This window comes from Salvelinus alpinus, chromosome 13 (genome assembly GCF_045679555.1).
Source record: "Salvelinus alpinus chromosome 13, SLU_Salpinus.1, whole genome shotgun sequence".
In the NCBI taxonomy this organism is placed as follows: Eukaryota; Metazoa; Chordata; class Actinopteri; order Salmoniformes; family Salmonidae; genus Salvelinus; species Salvelinus alpinus.
Window position 1 is genome coordinate 50,231,366 of NC_092098.1, and position 24,283 is coordinate 50,255,648.

General features: G+C 47.5%; 1 protein-coding gene across 4 annotated transcripts in view; it reads left to right on the forward strand.

Moving 5' to 3' along the window:
* Window positions 1-24,283, forward strand: part of srrm3 (serine/arginine repetitive matrix 3) — a 183,545-nt gene that overhangs the window by 93,520 nt on the left and 65,742 nt on the right. For all 4 annotated transcript variants that reach the window (XR_011667611.1, XM_071339727.1, XM_071339726.1 and 1 more), the window contains exon 3: window positions 19,516-19,617. Coding sequence is in view for 3 of the 4 variants with exons in the window: in XM_071339727.1 (XP_071195828.1) it covers window positions 19,516-19,617 (102 nt within the window). In the remaining variant the exon portion in view is untranslated. The remainder of the gene's footprint in view (window positions 1-19,515; window positions 19,618-24,283) is intronic.

The window sequence follows — 24,283 nt, forward strand, 5'->3', positions numbered from 1 at the left end:
GCTTTGAAGCTCTAGGCTCCTCTCCATAGTGATAAACTATTGGATAGTTGAATAAATAATAATAATTTATTAAACTTTTAGAGTGATTTTTATTACATAAAGTCCTTTAAAAGTGAAGGAGAAGAAAAAAAAGACAGGCAATTTTGAAAAACGAAAACAAGTAGTTCAATAGATGGATAATTATGTCAGACAGGAAGTTAACTGGTGGCTTGAACAGTCAGCGCTTGTATGAAGGCTAGAGAAGAGGCATTTCGGAGAGGAAATGGAGGTTGGGTGGGGGGTCAGATCCACGGGGTTTCAGACTGGTCCAGGGCCCGGTTTCCCAAAATCATCTCAAGGCTACTTTCATCGTTAGAACCTTCATGGGAGCATCGTTAAATCTCCGAGCTGTTTCCCAAAACCATCGTTACTAAAGTTGCTCTTTAAAACGCTTGTTATTTAACGATAGACTCAGACCACTCATAGAACAGATAAATACGTTGTTAGATGCTTTCCCCCCCCCCCCGTCCCGCATCACTTTATACACAGAAGATCTCTGCTAAACACAAAATCAAGAGGTCTTTTTGTGACCTCTGATAACTTCAGAACAAATGTGACAGTGCAGTGACTACAAATACAAAGTTGCCCATTTCTTAGCATAACAAGCGAATGACATAAAGACATTTCAAATGAAAACCCAGATGACTGTTTTAAAAGATAAACACTGTGTAGACTTCATAGACAAGGTAGCCTAGTGGTTAGAGTGTAGAGGCAGTAGGTAGCCTAGTGGTTAGAGTGTAGAGGCGGTAGGTAGCCTAGTGGTTAGAGTGTAGAGGCAGTAGGTAGCCTAGTGGTTAGAGTGTAGAGGCAGTAGGTAGCCTAGTGGTTAGAGTGTAGAGGCGGTAGGTAGCCTAGTGGTTAGAGTGTAGAGGCAGTAGGTAGCCTAGTGGTTAGAGTGTAGAGGCAGTAGGTAGCCTAGTGGTTAGAGTGTAGAGGCGGTAGGTAGCCTAGTGGTTAGAGTGTAGAGGCAGTAGGTAGCCTAGTGGTTAGAGTGTAGAGGCAGTAGGTAGCCTAGTGGTTAGAGTGTAGAGGCAGTAGGTAGCCTAGTGGTCAGAGTGTAGAGGCGGTAGGTAGCCTAGTGGTTAGAGTGTAGAGGCAGTAGGTAGCCTAGTGGTCAGAGTGTTGGACTAGTAACCGAGAGGTTGCAAGATCGAATCCCTGAGCTGACAAAGTAAACATCTGTTGTTCTGCTGAACCAGGTAGTGAACCCACTATTCCTAGGCCGTCATTGGAAATAAGAATTTGTTCGTAACTGACTTGCCTTGTTAAGTGAAATTGAAATCAATTTCATGTTCATTCAATTGAGTTTTATTTAGCTCTTTGTACGCTACTATAATTTTTGTCTCAATATATTTAATGATGTATAACGTGATCAATGATGTGTCAAATCTTGAGTTAGTCCATTATTAAATGGTAGGCATTAAAATAAGCCGCTTCAATATTTGCAGCCATAGGTGATAATATCTCTCTAGGAGCTGATCTGTCGTCAGTATTGTGGAATAATTATAATATTAAGGTAAGATTAGAAAGGGAGAAATCTGAGAGCAGTGCTTCCTTCCATCCTATCAGTATCGACACATTGTAACGGTTGTCGTTGGTGGAAGGAGAAGAGGACCAAAGTGCAGCGTGGTACGTATTCATAATAATTTAATAAAGAATGAATACTGAACAAAAACAACAAACCGACAAACGAACAGTTCTGTAAGGTGCAAAACAAAAACACTAAACAGAAAATAACTACCCACAACCCATAGTGGGAAAACAGGCTACCCAAGTATGATTCTCAATCAGAGACAACGATCGACACCTGCCTCTGATTGGGAACCACACCAGGCCAAACACATAGAAATATAACGACTAGAACAAAACATAGAAAAACAACATAGAATGCCAACTCACGCCCTGACCAAGCTAAAATAAAGACATAAAAAAGGAACTAAGGTCAGAACGTGACACACATGCCTCAACGACGCACTATGCGTGGTGTTTTGGAAAACAAATATTAAATTTTCAAGCGTTGTAGGAAAGGTGCATTGTTAAAACACTAGTAAGCCTAAATTCCATCACTATCGGGAAACCGGGCCCAGAGCTGTTCATCAGGGCCCTTGCCGTCTCTGAAGCAACGCTTCTCAGTAGTAGTCTTTGAGGTCAGACTCCGTGGGTAGAACCTCCCCCACTACCGATTTGTAGCACCCACCTGGGTGAAGCCACGACAACCATGACAAGACACCAGAAAAGCCCACTGTACATCAGTCCAGAATAGTCTGCCTTGAAGCTAACCGCTGGAGAAAACTGCTCAAAACTTAATCTTCAATGAGTCTGCCATCTCCAAACACCATTGGTTTACTTCAAATTGAAACATAGCTAGCTAGTTTGCTAGCAAATTAGCTTTCTAAGCTTCTTGATGACAGTGAAATATTAGTTAGGGGAAACCAACTAGCTTGACAGTCATACCATGCTAATAGCTAATAAATGAGCTAACAAAAAACACACATTGTGCTAAAAAAAAAGAAATAATATCAAAATTTAAATAATCAAAAGAACAGGATCACCTAGCCTAGGCTGCTAACTCCTGCACCAACAACAGGATCACCTAGCCTAGGCTGCTAACTCCTGCGCCAACAACAGGATCACCTAGCCTAGGCTGCTAACTCCTGCGCCAACAACAGGATCACCTAGCCTAGGCTGCTAACTCCTGCGCCAACAACAGGATCACCTAGCCTAGGCTGCTAACTCCTGCGCCAACAACAGGATCACCTAGCCTAGGCTGTTAACTCCTGCGCCAACAACAGGATCACCTAGCCTAGGCTGCTAACTCCTGCACCAACAACAGGATCACCTAGCCTAGGCTGCTAACTCCTGCACCAACAACAGGATCACCTAGCCTAGGCTGCTAACTCCTGCACCAACAACAGGATCACCTAGCCTAGGCTGTTAACTCCTGCACCAACAACAGGATCACCTAGCCTAGGCTGCTAACTCCTGCACCAACAACAGGATCACCTAGCCTAGGCTGCTAACTCCTGCGCCAACAACAGGATCACCTAGCCTAGGCTGCTAACTCCGGCGCCAACAACAGGATCACCTAGCCTAGGCTGCTAACTCCTGCGCCAACAACAGGATCACCTAGCCTAGGCTGCTAACTCCTGCACCAACAACAGGATCACCTAGCCTAGGCTGTTAACTCCTGCGCCAACAACAGGATCACCTAGCCTAGGCTGTTAACTCCTGCACCAACAACAGGATCACCTAGCCTAGGCTGCTAACTCCTGCACCAACAACAGGATCACCTAGCCTAGGCTGTTAACTCCAGCGCCAACAACAGGATCACCTAGCCTAGGCTGTTAACTCCAGCGCCAACAACAGGATCACCTAGCCTAGGCTGCTAACTCCTGCACCAACAACAGGATCACCTAGCCTAGGCTGCTAACTCCAGCGCCAACAACAGGATCACCTAGCCTAGGCTGCTAACTCCAGCGCCAACAACAGGATCACCTAGCCTAGGCTGCTAACTCCTAGCCTAGGCTGCTAACTCCGGCGCCAACAACAGGATCACCTAGCCTAGGCTGCTAACTCCGGCGCCAACAACAGGATCACCTAGCCTAGGCTGCTAACTCCGGCGCCAACAACAGGATCACCTAGCCTAGGCTGCTAACTCCGGCGCCAACAACAGGATCACCTAGCCTAGGCTGCTAACTCCGGCGCCAACAACAGGATCACCTAGCCTAGGCTGCTAACTCCTGCACCAACAACAGGATCACCTAGCCTAGGCTGTTAACTCCTGCACCAACAACAGGATCACCTAGCCTAGGCTGCTAACTCCTGCACCAACAACAGGATCACCTAGCCTAGGCTGCTAACTCCTGCGCCAACAACAGGATCACCTAGCCTAGGCTGCTAACTCCGGCGCCAACAACAGGATCACCTAGCCTAGGCTGCTAACTCCTGCGCCAACAACAGGATCACCTAGCCTAGGCTGCTAACTCCTGCACCAACAACAGGATCACCTAGCCTAGGCTGTTAACTCCTGCGCCAACAACAGGATCACCTAGCCTAGGCTGTTAACTCCTGCACCAACAACAGGATCACCTAGCCTAGGCTGCTAACTCCTGCACCAACAACAGGATCACCTAGCCTAGGCTGTTAACTCCAGCGCCAACAACAGGATCACCTAGCCTAGGCTGTTAACTCCAGCGCCAACAACAGGATCACCTAGCCTAGGCTGCTAACTCCTGCACCAACAACAGGATCACCTAGCCTAGGCTGCTAACTCCAGCGCCAACAACAGGATCACCTAGCCTAGGCTGCTAACTCCAGCGCCAACAACAGGATCACCTAGCCTAGGCTGCTAACTCCTAGCCTAGGCTGCTAACTCCGGCGCCAACAACAGGATCACCTAGCCTAGGCTGCTAACTCCGGCGCCAACAACAGGATCACCTAGCCTAGGCTGCTAACTCCGGCGCCAACAACAGGATCACCTAGCCTAGGCTGCTAACTCCGGCGCCAACAACAGGATCACCTAGCCTAGGCTGCTAACTCCGGCGCCAACAATGGAAACCCACCAATAGATTCCCCAGTCACCAGTTAGTGATGTATGTGATTGGCTTGCGGGATAGGACAGGCATTGGGAGATGGGATAAACATGTTCGATAGTACTGCCGTTTCTAACAGGGTTTTTTCGAACAGTATTTCTAACAGAAATTGGATCGTCATGCCAACAGGAAACACTGTAACTGTATACTCTCTGGCAGCTATTCTTCCAGTCTGTTGGTTCACTCAAGGTGGCCTTTAGGCTTCTCCTTTAGGCTTCTCCTTTAGGCTTCTCCTTTAGGCTACACATTGAACATAATGGGTAACCTGAGATGGAAATCGTATACCAGCTGTCTAACTGTCAGGTGTATTATACGTGGAGGGTGAGGTTAACCCTAACCGGGCTAGAAGTTCATTTCTGAAGTGGTTGATGGGTAAAAGGAAGAGCAGCTTACAGTTTCACAGCAGGTTAGTACGGCTACATTCTGTCTGTTAAGGAAGGGATGACTTGCAGTCACCCTGGAGAGAACCATCTCTTCCTACAATACTTGCCCTTTGATGGCTTTTCCCTCCTTCCCTTTCCCCCACCCCTCCATCCACCCTTCTCCCAAGCAATGAACTAATCCATGGCTCTTGTCTGGGGGTCTACAATAAGTGGGGTTGGCGTCTTTGTTTCTCCAGCCCCCTCCGTCCTCCCCCACCAGCGAGGAGCCAGGCTGGGCTGGGCCTCAGGCTCATTAGGCCTGATGGGTAACGGCAGCTGGAAGGCCAGGCTGGGCTGGGCCAGATTGATGTGGCTGATAGGGAGATGGCTGCTGTATGTCAGTAGGAGGGGATAGGAAACGGGCACCACTGCCATCTGTCAGGCAGGGAAGGGCCCTCTCTATCTGGGCTACAGACTCCAGACTGTCCTCTCCAGGCTCTGGACTACAGTAATTGCCTCTGGTTTGAATGTAAAGGTCCATATATCCTCTGGAGAGGCCCTAGTGACAGCAGTCTAATAATGATAGAGGAATGGGAGACTGTTATAGACACACACTGTGTCCCAAGTGGCACCCGGTTCCCTATATAGTGCACTCCTTTGGCCCCTGGTCAAAAGTAGTGCACTACGTGGGGAATAGGGTGCCATAGGGCTCTGGTCTAAAGTAGTGCACTATATAGGGAATAGGGTGCCATTTTGAATATAGACAGTTCTATACACTCCTATTATAAACGCAGTTGAACTTGTTGTAGAGAAGCTTACCATTATGTATTTGAATGTGGGATGGGAAGACATGGTGGGATAGTGGGGTTTTAGTGAAGTGAAGTAGACCACCAGATTGGCTAAGTATGAAGGAGACATTTGTTGTCAACACAGCCCCCCCCCCCCCCCCCCCCTTTAAATGAAAGAGCGAGGGAGGGACTGGAAAGGAGGGGATAAAGGGATGTAGAGAGGGGGATAGAGAGGAAGAGGGGTACAGGGCTCAGAGAGGGGGAGAGAGGAAGAGGGGTACAGGGCTCAGAGAGGGGCATAGAGAGGAAGAGGGGTACAGGGCTCAGAGAGGGGCATAGAGAGGAAAAGGGGTACAGGGCTCAGAGAGGAAGAGGGGCACAGGGCTCAGAGAGGGGAATAGAGAAGAAGAGGGGTACAGGGCTCAGAGAGGGAGATACAGAAGAAGAGGGGTGCAGGGCTCAGAGAGGGGCATAGAGAGGAAGAGGGACACAGGGCTCAGAGAGGAAGAGGGGCACAGGGCTCAGAGAGGAAGAGGGGTACAGGGCTCAGAGAGGGGGATAGAGAGGAAGAGGGGTACAGGGCCCAGAGAGGAAGAGGGGTGCAGGGCTCAGAGAGGAAGAGGGGTGAAGGGCTCAGAGAGGAATAGGGGTGCAGGGCTCAGAGAGGGGGAGAGAGGAAGAGGGACGAAGGGCTCAGAGAGGGGGATAGAGAGGAAGAGGGGTGCAGGGCTCAGAGAGGAAGATGGGTACAGGGCTCAGAGAGGGGGAGAGAGGAAGAGGGGTACAGGGCTCAGAGAGGGGGATAGAGAGGAAGAGGGGTACAGGGCTCAGAGAGGAAGATGGGTACAGGGCTCAGAGAGGGGGAGAGGGGGAGAGAGGAAGAGGGGTACAGGGCTCAGAGAGGGGGATAGAGAGGAAGAGGGGTACAGGGCTCAGAGAGGAAGAGGGGTACAGGGCTCAGAGAGGGGGATAGAGAGGAAGAGGGGTACAGGGCTCAGAGAGGAAGAGGGACAAAGGGCTCAGAGAGGGGCATAGAGAGGAAGAGGGGTACAGGGCTCAGAGAGGAAGAGGGACAAAGGGCTCAGAGAGGGAGATACACACACACACACACACACACACACACACACACACACACACACACACACACACACACACACACACACACACACACACACACACACACACACACACACACACACACACACACACACACACACACACACACTCCAAGGTAGTGGTCAGGGATTAGACTAAAGTGACAGGTTGCATGCCAACCCCCTTAACTACCCCACCCCCCCTACCAGCACCCCTGCTCTACCAGCACCCCTGCTCTACCAGCACCCCCTCTACCAGCACCCCCCCTCTACCAGCACCCCCCCCTACCAGCACCCCCCCTCTACCAGCACCCCCTCTACCAGCACCCCCTCTACCAGCACCCCCCCTCTACCAGCACCCCCCCTCTACCAGCAGCCCCTCTACCACCACCCCCCCTAGCAGTACACCTTCCCCCACCATCCTCCTCTCTCTCCCTCCCTCCCTTCTCCCTTCCTCCCCACCCAGGCTTTATTAAACCAGTGGTTTAATAGTCTGCCGTGTGTTAGCCTCACAGCCTCACCCTGGGAGCCAATTAGAACAGCCAGGCAATTAAAAGAACCTGCTCATTAAGCTATCTGAAAGCTGCCAGCCTCTCACATTTACTGGTTCTTAGAACAGTCATGCCTCTGCAGGGGCCAGTCTAAGTAACGTTCCATGGAGGGGATCAGGGGTCGGGGTTGTAGTGCATTGTGGGGTTTTGAGTACAGGAATAGACTGGCTTGGAACCTGGCTGTTTTTGAAGCAGCATGGAGGCAACCGGTGAATGTCATGCAGACCGTGGTCTCTCTCAGGATGAAGGGGATGAGGCCCATAACAGGTGGTGGTCTCAGCAGCTAGGATTTATTCTGGACTACTTCCTGTGTCCGGTAATGATGTCAGAGTAGGTGGAAGGTCACACCGTCTCTACGGGGAACAGTCATTGTAAATGATGGCTTTCATTTGTGAATGCCTTCAGAAAGTACTCACACCCCTTGACTTTTTCCACATTTTGTTGAGTTACAGCCTGAATTTTTAAATAGATTTAAGGGAGATTTTGTGTCACTGGCCTACACACAAAACCCCATAATGTCAAAGTGGCATTATGTCGGGGCTCCTGAGTGGCGCAGCGGTCTAAGGTACTGCATCGCAGTGCTAGAGGCGTCACTACAGACCCTGGTTCGATTCCAGACTGTATCACAGCGGTCTAAGGTACTGCATCGCAGTGCTAGAGGCGTCACTACAGACCCTGGTTCGATTCCAGACTGTATCACAGCGGTCTAAGGTACTGCATCGCAGTGCTAGAGGCGTCACTACAGACCCTGGTTCGATTCCAGACTGTATCACAGCGGTCTAAGGTACTGCATCGCAGTGCTAGAGGCGTCACTACAAACCCTGGTTCGATTCCAGACTGTATCACAGCGGTCTAAGGTACTGCATCGCAGTGCTAGAGGCGTCACTACAGACCCTGGTTCGATTCCAGACTGTATCACAGCGGTCTAAGGTACTGCATCGCAGTGCTAGAGGCGTCACTACAGACGCCCTGGTTTGAATCCAGGCTGTATCACAGTGGTCTAAGGTACTGCATCGCAGTGCTAGAGGCGTCACTACAGACCCTGGTTCGATTCCAGACTGTATCACAGCGGTCTAAGGTACTGCATCGCAGTGCTAGAGGCGTCACTACAGACCCTGGTTCGATTCCAGACTGTATCACAGCGGTCTAAGGTACTGCATCGCAGTGCTAGAGGCGTCACTACAGACGCCCTGGTTTGAATCCAGGCTGTATCACAGTGGTCTAAGGTACTGCATCGCAGTGCTAGAGGCGTCACTACAGACCCTGGTTCGATTCCAGACTGTATCACAGCGGTCTAAGGTACTGCATCTCAGTGCTAGAGGCATCACTACAGACCCTGGTTCGATTCCAGACTGTATCACAGCGGTCTAAGGTACTGCATCGCAGTGCTAGAGGCGTCACTACAGACCCTGGTTCGATTCCAGACTGTATCACAGCGGTCTAAGGTACTGCATCGCAGTGCTAGAGGCGTCACTACAGACCCTGGTTCGATTCCAGACTGTATCACAACGGTCTAAGGTACTGCATCGCAGTGCTAGAGGCGTCACTACAGACCCTGGTTCGATTCCAGACTGTATCACAGTGGTCTAAGATACTGCATCGCAGTGCTAGAGGCGTCACTACAGACGCCCTGGTTTGAATCCAGGCTGTATCACAGTGGTCTAAGGTACTGCATCGCAGTGCTAGAGGCGTCACTACAGACCCTGGTTCGATTCCAGACTGTATCACAGCGGTCTAAGGTACTGCATCGCAGTGCTAGAGGCGTCACTACAGACGCCCTGGTTTGAATCCAGGCTGTATCGATTTTAAGCTTTTAATTAAAATTAAGAAAAGAAACAGACATTGAATATTCCTTAGGATATTGTGTGTAGATTGATGAGGATTTTATTTTAGGAATCCATTTTAGAATAAGGCTGTAACGAAATGTTGAAAAAAGTCAAAGGGGTCTGAATACTTCCTGAATGCAATGTATGTTCACTTCACCAGACGACTCTAGCTGCAATCCAGTTAGGGTAGGCTATATAGTTATGCTAATATCATAGTACACTGACTGATACTCCACCAATGCTACTCCTTATAGCAGTGTGTATACTAATATTATATATACATATTTATACTAATATTATAGTGATTAAAAGTTCTACTCCTTCTAACAGTCTATAGCAGTGTGCTGTTTGTCAGGTGTTTTTCCAGGAAGTAATTGAGCTGTAATGAGCTTGTGCATCATTAGAGTTCCTGCGGAGAGCCTCAGCCTTTCCTCTGTCCTCTTAATGAGGGACATGAACACTCAGACAGGGATGCACACACTCACTCAGTAATAGTAACTATCGTTTTACACGTCTTCACTCACTCAGTAATCACTTTAGTTCTCTGTAGCTCAGATGGTAGAGTGTGGCCCTTGTAACACCAAGATAGTCACCTTGGATAAAAAGTGTCTGCGAAAATGGCTTATATTATGTATGAAAACGACATACTAGGCTAGACTATTTTTTAGAAACACCATGTCTCATCTCACACAGTTAGTTAAAACTCTTCTTTCACGTAACCTCACACACTTAGTTAAAACTACACACTGCTGTACGCTTGTGTAACAGTTTAACTTTACGTCCTTCCCCTCGACCCGGGCTCGAATCAGGGACCCTCTGCACACATCAACAACAGTCACCCACGAAGCATCGTTACCCATCGCTCCACAAAAGCCGCGGCCCTTGCAGAGCAAGGGGAACCACTACTTCTAGGTTTCAGAGCAAGTGACGTAACCGACTGAAAGGCTGCTAGCGCGCACCACCGCTAACTAGCTAGCCATTTCACATCGGTTACACTTGCTGGACTGGGGCTTGGCTAGTCCTCCATCCCCGACACAGTGCTGTATGCTTGCTGGACTGGGGCTTGGCTAGTCCTCCATCCCCGACACAGTGCTGTATGCTTGCTGGACTGGGGCTTGGCTAGTCCTCCATCCCCGACACAGTGCTGTATGCTTGCTGGACTGGGGCTTGGCTAGTCCTCCATCCCCGACACAGTGCTGGGCGCACAACTGCTAGGCTATCTTAGAGAAGCTGTGATAAGACTGAGGAAAGAGCTCCATTCACCTCCATAGGACAATATTATATAGAGCTTCAGGGGAATAGAGAGATCTGTTTGTTTAAGGATGATCAAATCAAAGTGTATTACTCACATGCGCCAAATACAACAGGTGTAGACACTTACAGTGAAATGCTTACTTACGAGCCCCCTAACCAACAATGCAGTTTCAGAAAATACGGATAAGAATAAGAAATAAAAGTAACAAGTAATTAAAGAGCTGCAGTAAAATAACAATGTGGAGACTATATACAGGGTGTTACGGTACAGAGTCAATGTGGAGGCTATATACAGGGTGTTACGGTACAGAGTCAATGTGGAGGCTATATACAGGGGGTACCGGTACAGAGTCATTGTGGAGGCTATATACAGAGGGGTACCGGTACAGAGTCAATGTGGAGGCTATATACAGGGGGTACCGGTACAGAGTCAATGTGGAGGCTATATACAGGGGGTACCGGTACAGAGTCAATGTGGAGGCTATATACAGGGGGGTACCGGTACAGAGTCAATGTGGAGGCTATATACAGGGAGATACCGGTACAGAGTCAATGTGGAGGCTATATACAGGGGGGTACCGGTACAGAGTCAATGTGGAGGCTATATACAGGGAGGTACCGGTACAGAGTCAATGTGGAGGCTATATACAGGGGGTACTGGTACAGAGTCAATGTGGAGGCTATATACAGGGGGATACAGGTACAGAGTCAATGTGGAGGCTATATACAGGGGGGTACCGGTACAGAGTCAATGTGGAGGCTATATACAGGGGGTACCGGTACAGAGTCAATGTGGAGGCTATATACAGGGGGATACAGGTACAGAGTCAATGTGGAGGCTATATACAGGGGGTACCGGTACAGAGTCAATGTGGAGGCTATATACAGGGGGTACCGGTACAGAGTCAATGTGGAGGCTATATACAAGGGGGTACCGGTACAGAGTCAATGTGGAGGCTATATACAGGGGGGTACCGGTACAGAGTCAATGTGGAGGCTATATACAGGGGGGTACCGGAACAGAGTCAATGTGGAGGCTATATACAGGGGCGTACCGGTACAGAGTCAATGTGGAGGCTATATATAGGGTGTTACGGTACAGAGTCAATGTGGAGGCTATATACAGGGGGGTACCGGTACAGAGTCAATGTGGAGGCTATATACAGGGGGTACCGGTACAGAGTCAATGTGGAGGCTATATACAGGGGGGTACCGGTACAGAGTCAATGTGGAGGCTATATACAGGGTGTTACGGTACAGAGTCAATGTGGAGGCTATATACAGGGTGTTACGGTACAGAGTCAATGTGGAGGCTATATACAGGGTGTTACGGTACAGAGTCAATGTGGAGGCTATATACAGGGGGTACCGGTACAGAGTCATTGTGGAGGCTATATACAGAGGGGTACCGGTACAGAGTCAATGTGGAGGCTATATACAGGGGGTACCGGTACAGAGTCAATGTGGAGGCTATATACAGGGTGTTACGGTACAGAGTCAATGTGGAGGCTATATACAGGGTGTTAAGGTACAGAGTCAATGTGGAGGCTATATACAGGGGGTACCGGTACAGAGTCATTGTGGAGGCTATATACAGAGGGGTACCGGTACAGAGTCAATGTGGAGGCTATATACAGGGGGTACCGGTACAGAGTCAATGTGGAGGCTATATACAGGGGGTACCGGTACAGAGTCAATGTGGAGGCTATATACAGGGTGTTACGGTACAGAGTCAATGTGGAGGCTATATACAGGGTGTTACGGTACAGAGTCAATGTGGAGGCTATATACAGGGTGTTACGGTACAGAGTCAATGTGGAGGCTATATACAGGGGGTACCGGTACAGAGTCATTGTGGAGGCTATATACAGAGGGGTACCGGTACAGAGTCAATGTGGAGGCTATATACAGGGGGTACCGGTACAGAGTCAATGTGGAGGCTATATACAGGGTGTTACGGTACAGAGTCAATGTGGAGGCTATATACAGGGTGTTACGGTACAGAGTCAATGTGGAGGCTATATACAGGGGGTACCGGTACAGAGTCATTGTGGAGGCTATATACAGAGGGGTACTGGTACAGAGTCAATGTGGAGGCTATATACAGGGGGATACAGGTACAGAGTCAATGTGGAGGCTATATACAGGGGGTACCGGTACAGAGTCAATGTGGAGGCTATATACAGGGGGTACCGGTACAGAGTCAATGTGGAGGCTATATACAAGGGGGTACCGGTACAGAGTCAATGTGGAGGCTATATACAGGGGGGTACCGGTACAGAGTCAATGTGGAGGCTATATACAGGGGGGTACCGGAACAGAGTCAATGTGGAGGCTATATACAGGGGCGTACCGGTACAGAGTCAATGTGGAGGCTATATATAGGGGGGTACCGGTACAGAGTCAATGTGGAGGCTATATACAGGGGGTACCGGTACAGAGTCAATGTGGAGGCTATATACAGGGGCGTACCGGTACAGAGTCAACGTGGAGGCTATATACAGGGGGTACCGGTACAGAGTCAATGTGGAGGCTATATACAGGGGGTACCGGTACAGAGTCAATGTGGAGGCTATATACAGGGGGGTACCGGTACAGAGTCAATGTGGAGGCTATATACAGGGGGTACCGGTACAGAGTCAATGTGGAGGCTATATACAGGGGGTACCGGTACAGAGTCAATGTGGAGGCTATATACAGGGGGTACCGGTACAGAGTCAATGTGGAGGCTATATACAGGGGGGTACCGGTACAGAGAAATTATACTGATTATACTCAGACAGGGACCAAAACATTTAGGCAAATTGGACACAGAATGATACACATGGGATATTTTTGCAAACACATACAGATGTAGGATCTTAATTTGAGCCAGTTTGCTAAAGCAGGAAAAATCATCCTGCAGCAACAGGAAACGTGAATTATTAAGTTATTACAAACTTCAGAAGCCTTTTTTTTTAAACCTCAAATACACTACAAGTTTAGAAATGTCCTTTCTTAAGTTACTATTTAAAAATCCCAGAGACCTTATAAGCTTTACGTTAGTAGACAGAAAAAGAGAGTGATGCTTAGAGACAGACAGGATGAGATAGAAAGATACAAGGGGTGGACATTCAGTCCCTCCTCTGGTCCGTCATTGTGACTGTGTATGCCGAGGGAAATGGGGTGGCTGGGAAAAAAACATGTTGTGTAAAACAGTGACTAATTAGCAGACAGGATCTGAGATGTGAAGTTTGGCTCGTCGAGACTAACAGCCCCTGACAATTAGTCAATACATCACCATTTATGCACAATGATTTTAAGTTTAGAATTGATTTGTTTTTACCACTCGAATGCAACTGAAAAAAGCAAGCTCACATCTGAGAGACCCAGAAAGGACAGATTTGATTGTGTTACAGTGAACACTGAATCATTCCCAGCAGCTAGGATATTACATTTTTGTCTTTAGTTGTCCATGGATACATTTAAATCTCCTTTTTAGAGATTTAATAGAAAGAGTGGGCGTATAAACCCACACTCGTTGTGTCTGGAAAGAAGAGAGTTCAGGGAAAATAAATTGCACAACCGTTTCTTTCTTTGCAGAGAGGCCTGTCATCTCCAACAAACGTCGTCTGGTCAGTAGATCCACAGGTGCTGCAGGGGGTCTTCTAGTCCGACAGCACATCAACATCGACCCCAGTGCTGTTGGAAAACCATGGCCGTTATTCTTTATCCCTTTTACACTTGTGTGTGTATAAAGGTAGTAGTTGTGGAATTGTTAGGTTAGATTACTCGTTGGTTATTACTGCATTGTCGGAACTAGAAGCACAAGCATTTCGCTACACTCGCATTAACATTGGCTAACCATGTGTATGTGACAAATAACATTTGATTTGATTTGATTACACACGCCGTTAAGTGTATGCCCATTGCCAATGGTTAACCAATCCCCTCAGACCATCCTTGCAGGCTAGACCAATCAGGGAAAACGGAGGGCATGAGGTGTGACTGTAGACTTGGGCTTGGCTGGGCCTTAAAACCTTGGGAGAGGAATCCAGAGAGAGGATGGGGAGGAGGAAGAGTAAGATGAGGAGGAAGAAGATGAGTAGGAGGAGGAAGAGGAGACAGTACACTATGTCCATCCATTCAACAGAGATCATTTAGCTTCGGGTTCTGCTTCTGGCCCCCCCATGTGTGTCTTTTACACTAGCTGTCAATAAACCGACTGTGTCAAGCATTAACACATCTCAGGCTGCTATCATCAGGACAGTGAAGTGTGAAGGAAGGGAAGCCCCTTAAACCAGGCATTTTGTTATGGTGTGTGATCAGTGCACAATAAAGCCCTTTTGTGGGGAAAAACTCATTCTGATTGTCTGGGCCAGTGGGTGGGCCTGGCTCCCTAGTGAGTGGGCCTGGCTCCCTAGTGGGTGGGCCTGGCTCCCTAGTGGGTGGGCCTGGCTCCCTAGTGGGTGGGGCTGGCTCCCTAGTGGGTGGGCCAGGCTCCCTAGTGGGTGGGCCTGGCTCCCCAGTGGGTGGACCTGACTCAACTAGTGGGTGGACCTGACTCAACCAGTGGGTGGACCTGACTCAACCAGTGGGTGGACCTGACTCCCCAGTGGGTGGACCTGACTCCCTAGTGGGTGGACCTGACTCCCCAGTGGGTGGACCTGACTCCCCAGGGGAAGGCATATGCCCTCCCAGGCCCACCCACGGCTGCACTCCTGCCCAGTCATGTGAAATCCATAGATTAGGGCCGAATTTATTTATTTCAATTGACTGATTTCCTTCTATGAACTGTAACTCAGTATAATATTAGAAATTGCTGCTTGTATCGTTTATATTTCCGTTCAGTATACGTACATGTCTTTTGTCTAAAGTAAAGCACACAGGAACGTTGCATATGGTGATGTGGCCTGCCTCATGCATGGAAAGCTATGAATATAGAGTGAGTTGAGTTTTTCACCTGTCTGTTGTGGTGCGATGTGGTTGACAGATCTGCTGCGCTGAAAGATTGCAATACAGCGCGAAGTGACTTGTGTGCTGTCACAAACGTACACGCACACGCACACATGCACACATACACGCCACACACGTACGCACGCACGCACGCACGCACGCACACACACACACACACACACACACACACACACACACACACACACACACACACACACACACACACGTCACACTCGTCACACTCGTCACACTCGTCACACTCGTCACACACGTCACACACGTCACACTGGGCTAGTCTGGGATAAATACAGGACTGATAGCACTGGGCTAGTCTGGGATAAATACAGGACTGATAGCACTGGGCTAGTCTGGGATAAATACAGGACTGATAGCACTGGGCTAGTCTGGGATAAATACAGGACTGATAGCACTGGGCTAGTCTGGGATAAATACAGGACTGATAGCACTGGGCTAGTCTGGGATAAATACAGGACTGATAGCACTGGGCTAGTCTGGGATAAATACAGGACTGATAGCACTGGGCTAGTCTGGGATAAATACAGGACTGATAGCACTGGGCTAGTCTGGGATAAATACAGGACTGATAGCACTGGGCTAGTCTGGGATAAATACAGGACTGATAGCACTGGGCTAGTCTGGGATAAATACAGGATTAGTTCCTCTCTAGTTGTGTCCTGTCCTCCTAGTTCCTCTCTGAATGTTTCTCTGGAGTTGTGTCCTGTCCTCCTAGTTCCTCTCTGACTGTTTCCCTTGGAGTTGTGTCCTGTCCTCCTAGTTCCTCTCTGAATGTTTCCCTTGGAGTTGTGTCCTGTCCTCCTAGTTCCTCTCTGACTGTTTCCCTTGGAGTTGTGTCCTGTCCTCCTAGTTCCTCTCTGACTGTTTCCCTTGGAGTTGTGTCCTGTCCTCCTAGTTCCTCTCTGACTGTTTCCCTTGGAGTTGTGTCCTGTCCTCCTAGTTCCTCTCTGACTGTTTCCCTTGGAGTTGTGTCCTGTCCTCCTAGTTCCTCTCTGACTGTTTCCCTGGAGTTGTGTCCTGTCCTCCTAGTTCCTCTCTGACTGTTTCCCTTGGAGTTGTGTCCTGTCCTCCTAGTTCCTCTCTGAATGTTTCCCTGGAGTTGTGTCCTGTCCTCCTAGTTCCTCTCTGTATGTTTCCCTTGGAGTTGTGTCCTGTCCTCCTAGTTCCTCTCTGACTGTTTCCCTGGAGTTGTGTCCTGTCCTCCTAGTTCCTCTCTGACTGTTTCCCTTGGAGTTGTGTCCTGTCCTCCTAGTTCCTCTCTGAATGTTTCCCTGGAGTTGTGTCCTGTCCTCCTAGTTCCTCTCTGAATGTTTCTGTTCAGACTGAGTGTTCTGTGTTCTGGCAGGCTCCAACAGAACTAACTGGCAGGTAGTCATGTCCACTGTCCAGAACTGTCCAATCTGTGTGTAGACATTGGAGTGGGTTTCAGTGTTCATGTCTGACCAGGTTTGTTGCAAAGCTACTCTTGAGAAATATAGTTAGATACAGTTGACCTAGTACTGCACTAGTGAACATGGCTACAAAACATGCATTCAATGGGCAACTATTACACTCAGGCTATTCTAACATGAAGTAGATGTAACCGATGTGAAATGGCTAGCTAGCTGTTACATATACAGTTGAAGTCGGAAGTTTGCATACACATCAGCCAAATACATTTAAACTCAGTTTTTCACAATTCCTCACATTGAATCCTAGTAAAAATTCCCTGTCTTAGGTCAGTTAGGATCACCACTTTATTTGAAGGATGTGAAATGTCAGAATAATAGTAGAGAGAATTATTTATTTCAGGTTTTGTTTCTTTCATCACATTCCCAGCGGGTCAGAAGTTTACATACACTCAATTAGTATTTGGTAGCATTGCCTTTAAATTGTTATACTTTGGTCAAATGTTTCGGGTAGCCTTCCACAAGCTTCCCACAATAAGTTGGGTGAATTTTGGCCCATTCCTCCTGACAGAGCTGCTGTAACTGAGTCAGGTTTGTAGGCCTCCTTGCTCGCGCACACTTTTTCAGTTCTGCCCACAAATGTTCTATACGATTGAGGTCAGGGCTTTGTGATGGCCACTCCAATACCTTGACTTTGTTGTCCTTAAGCCATTTTGCCACAACTTTGGAAGTATGCTTGGGGTCATTGTCCATTTGGAAGACCCATTTGTGACCAAGCTTTAACTTCCTGACTGATGTCTTGAGTTGTTGCTTCAGTATATCTACATAATTTTCCAACCTCATGATGCCATCTATTTTGTGAAGTGCACCAGTCCCTCCTGCAGCAAAACACCCCCACAACATGATCCTGCCACCCCCGTGATTGACAGTTGGGATGGTGTTCTTCGGCTCGCAAGCGTCCCCCTTTTACCTCCAAACATAACGATGGTCATTATGGCCAAACAGTTCTATTTTTGTTTTATCAGACCAGAGGACATTTCTCCAAAAAGTACGATCTTTGTCCCCATGTGCAGTTGCAAACCGTAGTCTGGCTTTTTTTATGGCGGTTTTGGAGCAGTGGCTTTCAGGTTATGTCGATATAGGACTTATTTTAGTCTCCTTCCTGAGCGGTATGACGGTTCCATGGTGTTTATACTTGCGTACTATTGTTTGTACAGATAAATGTGGTACATTCAGGTGTTTGGAAATTGCTCCCAAGGATGAACCAGACTTGTGGAGGTCTACAATTTTCTTTTCTGAGGTCTTGGCTCATTTTTGGGGGGATTTTCCCATCATGTCAAGCAAAGAGGCACTGAGTTTGAAGGTAGGCCTTGAAATACAGCCACAGATACACCTCCAATTGACTCAAATTATGTCAATTAGCCTTTCAGAAGCTTCTAAAGACATGACATCATTTTCTGGAATTTAAAGGCACAGTCAACTTAGTGTATGTAACTTCTGACCCACTGGAATTGTGATACAGTGAATTATAAGTGAAATAATCTGTCTGTAAACAATTGTTGGACAAATTACTTGTGTCATGCACAAAATAGATGTCCTAACTGACTTGCCAAAACTATAGTTTGTTAACAAGAAATTTGTGGTGGTTGACAAACGAGTTTTAATGACTCCAACCTAAGTGTATGTAAACTTCCGATTTCAACTGTACATGTATTTGACTTTTACCACAGAGATCCTATTAAATTAGTAATATGCATTTTGATGTTTTTTCACACCCCACATGATCGCAGTCCACAGGATTCTAGCCAAACGCTGATAACATTGATAAAATGTCTACCAGGTGGAGTGTTGTACCACAGGGCTTCCATTCAGTCACAGTAAGACACACGCGCACACACACACACACACACACACACACACACACACACACACACACACACACACACACACACACACACACACACACACACACACACACACACACACACACACACACACACACACACACACACACACACACACACACACACACACACACACACAGGAGCCGTCATTGTAGGTCGTCATTTTAAATAAGAATTTGTTCTTAACTGACTTGCCTAGTTAAATAAAGGTTAAATAAAATCCAAATTTAAAAAGCTTGAAGAAAGGACTATGGTCATGGAGAAGCAAATCATTTTAATTTCCTTTCCCCACGTTGTTGTGTGTCAATGAAGCCGTACTGAGGGAACACCGTACCACCGCTCCCGGCAAGGCATCTCCTTCCTGCCACGCTGGAAATGTCTGAGTGTTTCTCCTCTGGCGTGATGTTTGGAGATGACATGGCGTTATATACGCACGACCGCCTGTTGTGACAGATGGCGATTAGCCTTGCTGCTCTCTCTGAAAGGACAGTGTGTGTGTGTGTGTGTGTGTGTGTGTGTGTGTGTGTGTGTGTGTGTGTGTGTGTGTGTGTGTGTGTGTGTGTGTGTGTGTGTGTGTGTGTGTGTGTGTGTGTGTGTGTGTGTGTGTGTGTGTGCATGTGTCTTTGTGTATGTGTCTTTGTGTGTGTGTGTGTGTATGTCTTGGTGAGTGTGTGTGACTGATTTGCTGTGTTGCGTGTGTTGTTGCTGTCCTCCCACTGACTGGGTGGGTTTGATCTCTCCTGTAGGTACTCTGAGGAGGAGATCAGCCAGAAGGTTGGCACCTTCAGACAGATGCTGATGGAGAAAGAAGGAGTGATCACCAGAGAGGGAGCACACACACGCCCGACGTAAGTCTCTGTACCATATCTCTCACTCTACCATCTCTCACTCTACCATCTCTCTCTCTACCATATCTCTCACTCTACCATATCTCTCACTCTACCATATCTCTCACTCTACCATATCTCTCACTCTACCATATCTCTCACACTACCATCTCTCACTCTACCATCTCACTCACTCTACCATCTCACTCACTACCATCTCTCACTCTACCATCTCTCTACCATATCTCTCTCTACCATCTCACTCACTCTACCATCTCTCTCACACTACCATATCTCTCACTCTACCATCTCTCACTCTATCATCTCACTCACTCTACCATCTCACTCACTACCATCTCTCACTCTACCATCTCTCTACCATCTCTCTCTCTACCATCTCACTCACTCTACCATCTCTCTCACACTACCATATCTCTCACTCTACCATCTCTCTCTCTACCATCTCACTCACTCTACCATCTCTCTCACACTACCATATCTCTCACTCTACCATCTCTCACTCTACCATCTCACTCACTCTACCATCTCACTCACTACCATCTCTCTACCATATCTCACACTACCATCTCTCTCTACCATATCTCTCACTCTACCATCTCTCTCACACTACCATCTCTCTCACTCTACCATCTCTCACTCTACCATCTCACTCACTCTACAATTTCACTCACTACCATATCTCTCACTCTACCATATCTCTCACTCTACCATATCTCTCACTCTACCATATCTCTCACTCTACCATATCTCTCACTCTACCATATCTCTCACTCTACCATATCTCTCACTCTACCATATCTCTCACTCTACCATATGTCACTCTACCATATGTCACTCTACCATCTCTCACTCTACCATCTCACTCACTCTACCACCTCACTCACTCTACCACCTCACTCACTACCATCTCTCTACCATATCTCACACTACCATCTCTCACTCTACCATCTCTCTACCATCTCTCTCTCTACCATCTCACTCACTCTACCATCTCTCTCACACTACCATATCTCTCACTCTACCATCTCTCTACCATCTCTCTCTCTACCATCTCACTCACTCTACCATCTCTCTCACACTACCATATCTCTCACTCTACCATCTCTCACTCTACCATCTCTCTCACACTACCATATCTCTCACTATACCATCTCTCACTCTACCATCTCACTCACTCTACCATATCTCACACTACCATCTCTCTCTACCATATCTCTCACTCTACCATCTCTCTCACACTACCATCTCTCTCACTCTACCATCTCTCACTCTACCATCTCACTCACTCTACCATCTCTCACTCACTCTACCATCTCACTCACTACCATCTCTCTACCATATCTCTCTCTACCATATCTCTCACTCTACCATCTCTCTCACTCTACCATCTCTCTCTCACGCTCTCTGTCTCTCTGTCGACATTCTCTCTCTCTCTCTCTCTCTCTCTCTCTCTCTCTCTCTCTCTCTCTCTCTCTCTCTCTCTCTCTCTCTCTCTCTCTCTCTCTCTCTCTCTCTCTCTCTCTCTCTCTCTCTCTCTCTCTCTCTCTCTCACACACACACACACAAACACACACATACACATACACCCCCGCCAACCCACCTCACATCTGCATCAATTGAAACACAATAAGAACACAGCCAGATGGTTATCACCGACTAGTGGGTCTGTCATCATCAGTGTCGGTTGACCTCTCTAGGCCAATCTTCTCTGTGAGGTAGTTCGTAATAGGCAGGTGCTTCCATCATGTCGTCCTGTCACATAGCTAATTATGTGTAATGGCCTGATGTTCCGTGTTACGCTGACTAATGACTGTCTCTCTCTGGCATCCACTGTCGCCTCGGCTGTGACCTGACATTTACCTATCCATCGACGATATGGAGGGAGGGAGGGAGGGAGGCAGGACAACAAGGAGAGAGTGGGGTAGAATCTAAGAAGAGATAAACCGTTGAGCGAGGAGTGGTTGTTTTTGTCATGTTGAGGAGTAGAATAGAGAGACAGTAAGCTGTGAGGTAGAAACTCTCTGAGAGGGCCTGTTCCTAAGGTGTGGACATACTGCAGTTCTTCCTTCTGCGTTCAGAGCTCTCTCTATATACAGTGGGGAGAACAAGTATTTGATACACTGACGATTTTGCAGGTTTTCCTACTTACAAAGCATGTAGAGGTCTGTAATTTTTATCATAGGTACACTTCAACTATGAGAGACGGAATCTAAAACAAAAATCCAGAAAATCACATTGTATGATTTTTAAGTAATTAATTTGCATTTTATTGCATGACATAAGTATTTGATACATCAGAAAAGCAGAACTTAATATTTGGTAGAGAAACCTTTGTTTGCAATTACAGAGATCATACGTTTCCTGTAGTTCTTGACTAGGTTTGCACACACTGCAGCAGGGATTTTGGCCCACTCCTCCCTACAGATCATCTCCAGATCCTTCAGGTTTCGGGGATGTCGCTGGGCAATACGGACTTTCAGCTCCCTCCAAAGATTTTCTATTGGGTTCAGGTCTGGAGACTGGCTAGGCCACTCCAGGACCTTGAGATGCTTCTTACGGAGCCACTCCTTAGTTGCCCTGGCTGTGTGTTTTGGGTCGTTGTCATGCTGGAAGACCCAGCCATGACCCATCTTCAATGCTCTTACTGAGGGAAGGAGGTTGTTGGCCAAGATCTCGCGATACATGACCCCATCCATCCTCTCCTCAATACAGTGCAGTCGTCCTGTCCCCTTTGCAGAAAAGCATCCCCAAAGAATGATGTTTCCACCTCCATGCTTCACGGTTGGGATGGTGTTCTTGGGGTTGTACTCATCCTTCTTCTTCCTCCAAACACGGTGAGTGGAGTTTAGACCAAAAAGCTCTATTTTTGTCTCATCAGACCACATGACCTTCTCCCATTCCTCCTCTGGATCATCCAGATGGTCATTGGCAAACTTCAGACGGGCCTGGACATGCGCTGGCTTGAGCAGGGGGACCTTGCGTGCGCTGCAGGATTTTAATCCATGACGGCGTAGTGTGTTACTAATGGTTTTCTTTGAGACTGTGGTCCCAGCTCTCTTCAGGTCATTGACCAGGTCCTGCCGTGTAGTTCTGGGCTGATCCCTCACCTTCCTCATGATCATTGATGCCCCACGAGGTGAGATCTTGCATGGAGCCCCAGACCGAGGGTGATTGACCGTCATCTTGAACTTCTTCCATTTTCTAATAATTGCGCCAACAGTTGTTGCCTTCTCACCAAGCTGCTTGCCTATTGTCCTGTAGCCCATCCCAGCCTTGTGCAGGTCTACAATTCTATCCCTGATGTCCTTACACAGCTCTCTGGTCATGGCCATTGTGGAGAGGTTGGAGTCTGTTTGATTGAGTGTGTGGACAGTTGTCTTTTATACTGGTAACGAGTTCAAACAGGTGCAGTTAATACAGGTAATGAGTGGAGAACAGGAGGGCTTCTTAAAGAAAAACGAACAGGTCTGTGAGAGCCGGAATTCTTACTGGTTGGTAGGTGATCAAATACTTACGTCATGCAATAAAATGCAAATGAATTACTTAAAAATCATACAATGTAATTTTCTGGATTTTTGTTTTAGATTCCGTCTCTCACAGTTGAAGTGTACCTATGATAAAAATTACAGACCTCTACATGCTTTGTAAGTAGGAAAACCTGCAAAATCGGCAGTGTATCAAATACTTGTTCTCCCCACTGTATATACACTATATATACTGTATCTCTACACTGAGTACACCAAACATTAGGAACACCTTCCTAATATTGAGTTGCACCCCCACCTTTTGCCCTCAGAACAGCCTCAATTTTGTCAGGGCATGGGACTCTACAAGGTGTCGAAAGCGTTCCCCAGGGATGCTGGCCCATGTTGACTCCAATGCTTCCCACAGTTGTGTCAAGTTGTCTGGATGTCCTTTGGGTGGTGGACCATTCTTCATACACAAGGGAAACTGTTGAGCGTGAAAAACACATACCACACCCTGTTCAAAGGCATTTAAATCTGTTGTCTTGCCAATCATCCTCTGAATGGCACACACACACGATCCATGTCTCAATTGTCTCCAATCCTTCTTTAACGTGTCTCTTCCCCTTCATCTACACTGATTTAAGTGGGTTTTACAATTGACAACAATAAGGGATCATACTTTCATGGAAAGACAAGGTGTTCTTAATGTTTTGTAAACTCAGTGTAGTTGTCTAATGTTAGTGGGGTATATTAACCTGTTTTTAAATGATACACCTGAATCACTATGATCAATAATAGTTTTTCTTTAGTGTACTTTTAACAGAGCTGAGATTTACTTCAAAGTGAATTTACCCTGGTGCTTCCACCTATCAGTCTGTTCCAGATCTAGTGCCTAGGGAGGAGGGGTTAGGGTTTCTTCTGGACCTATCAGGCTGTTTCAGATCTAGTGCCTAGGGAGGAGGGGTTAGTGTTTCTTCTGGACCTATCAGGCTGTTTCAGATCTAGTGCCTAGGGAGGAGGGGTTAGTGTTTCTTCTGGACCTATCAGGCTGTTTCAGATCTATTGCCTAGGGAGGAGGGGTTAGTGTTTCTTCTGGACCTATCAGGCTGTTTCAGATCTAGTGCCTAGGGAGGAGGGGTTAGAGTTTCTTCTGGACCTATCAGGCTGTTTCAGATCTATTGCCTAGGGAGGAGGGGTTA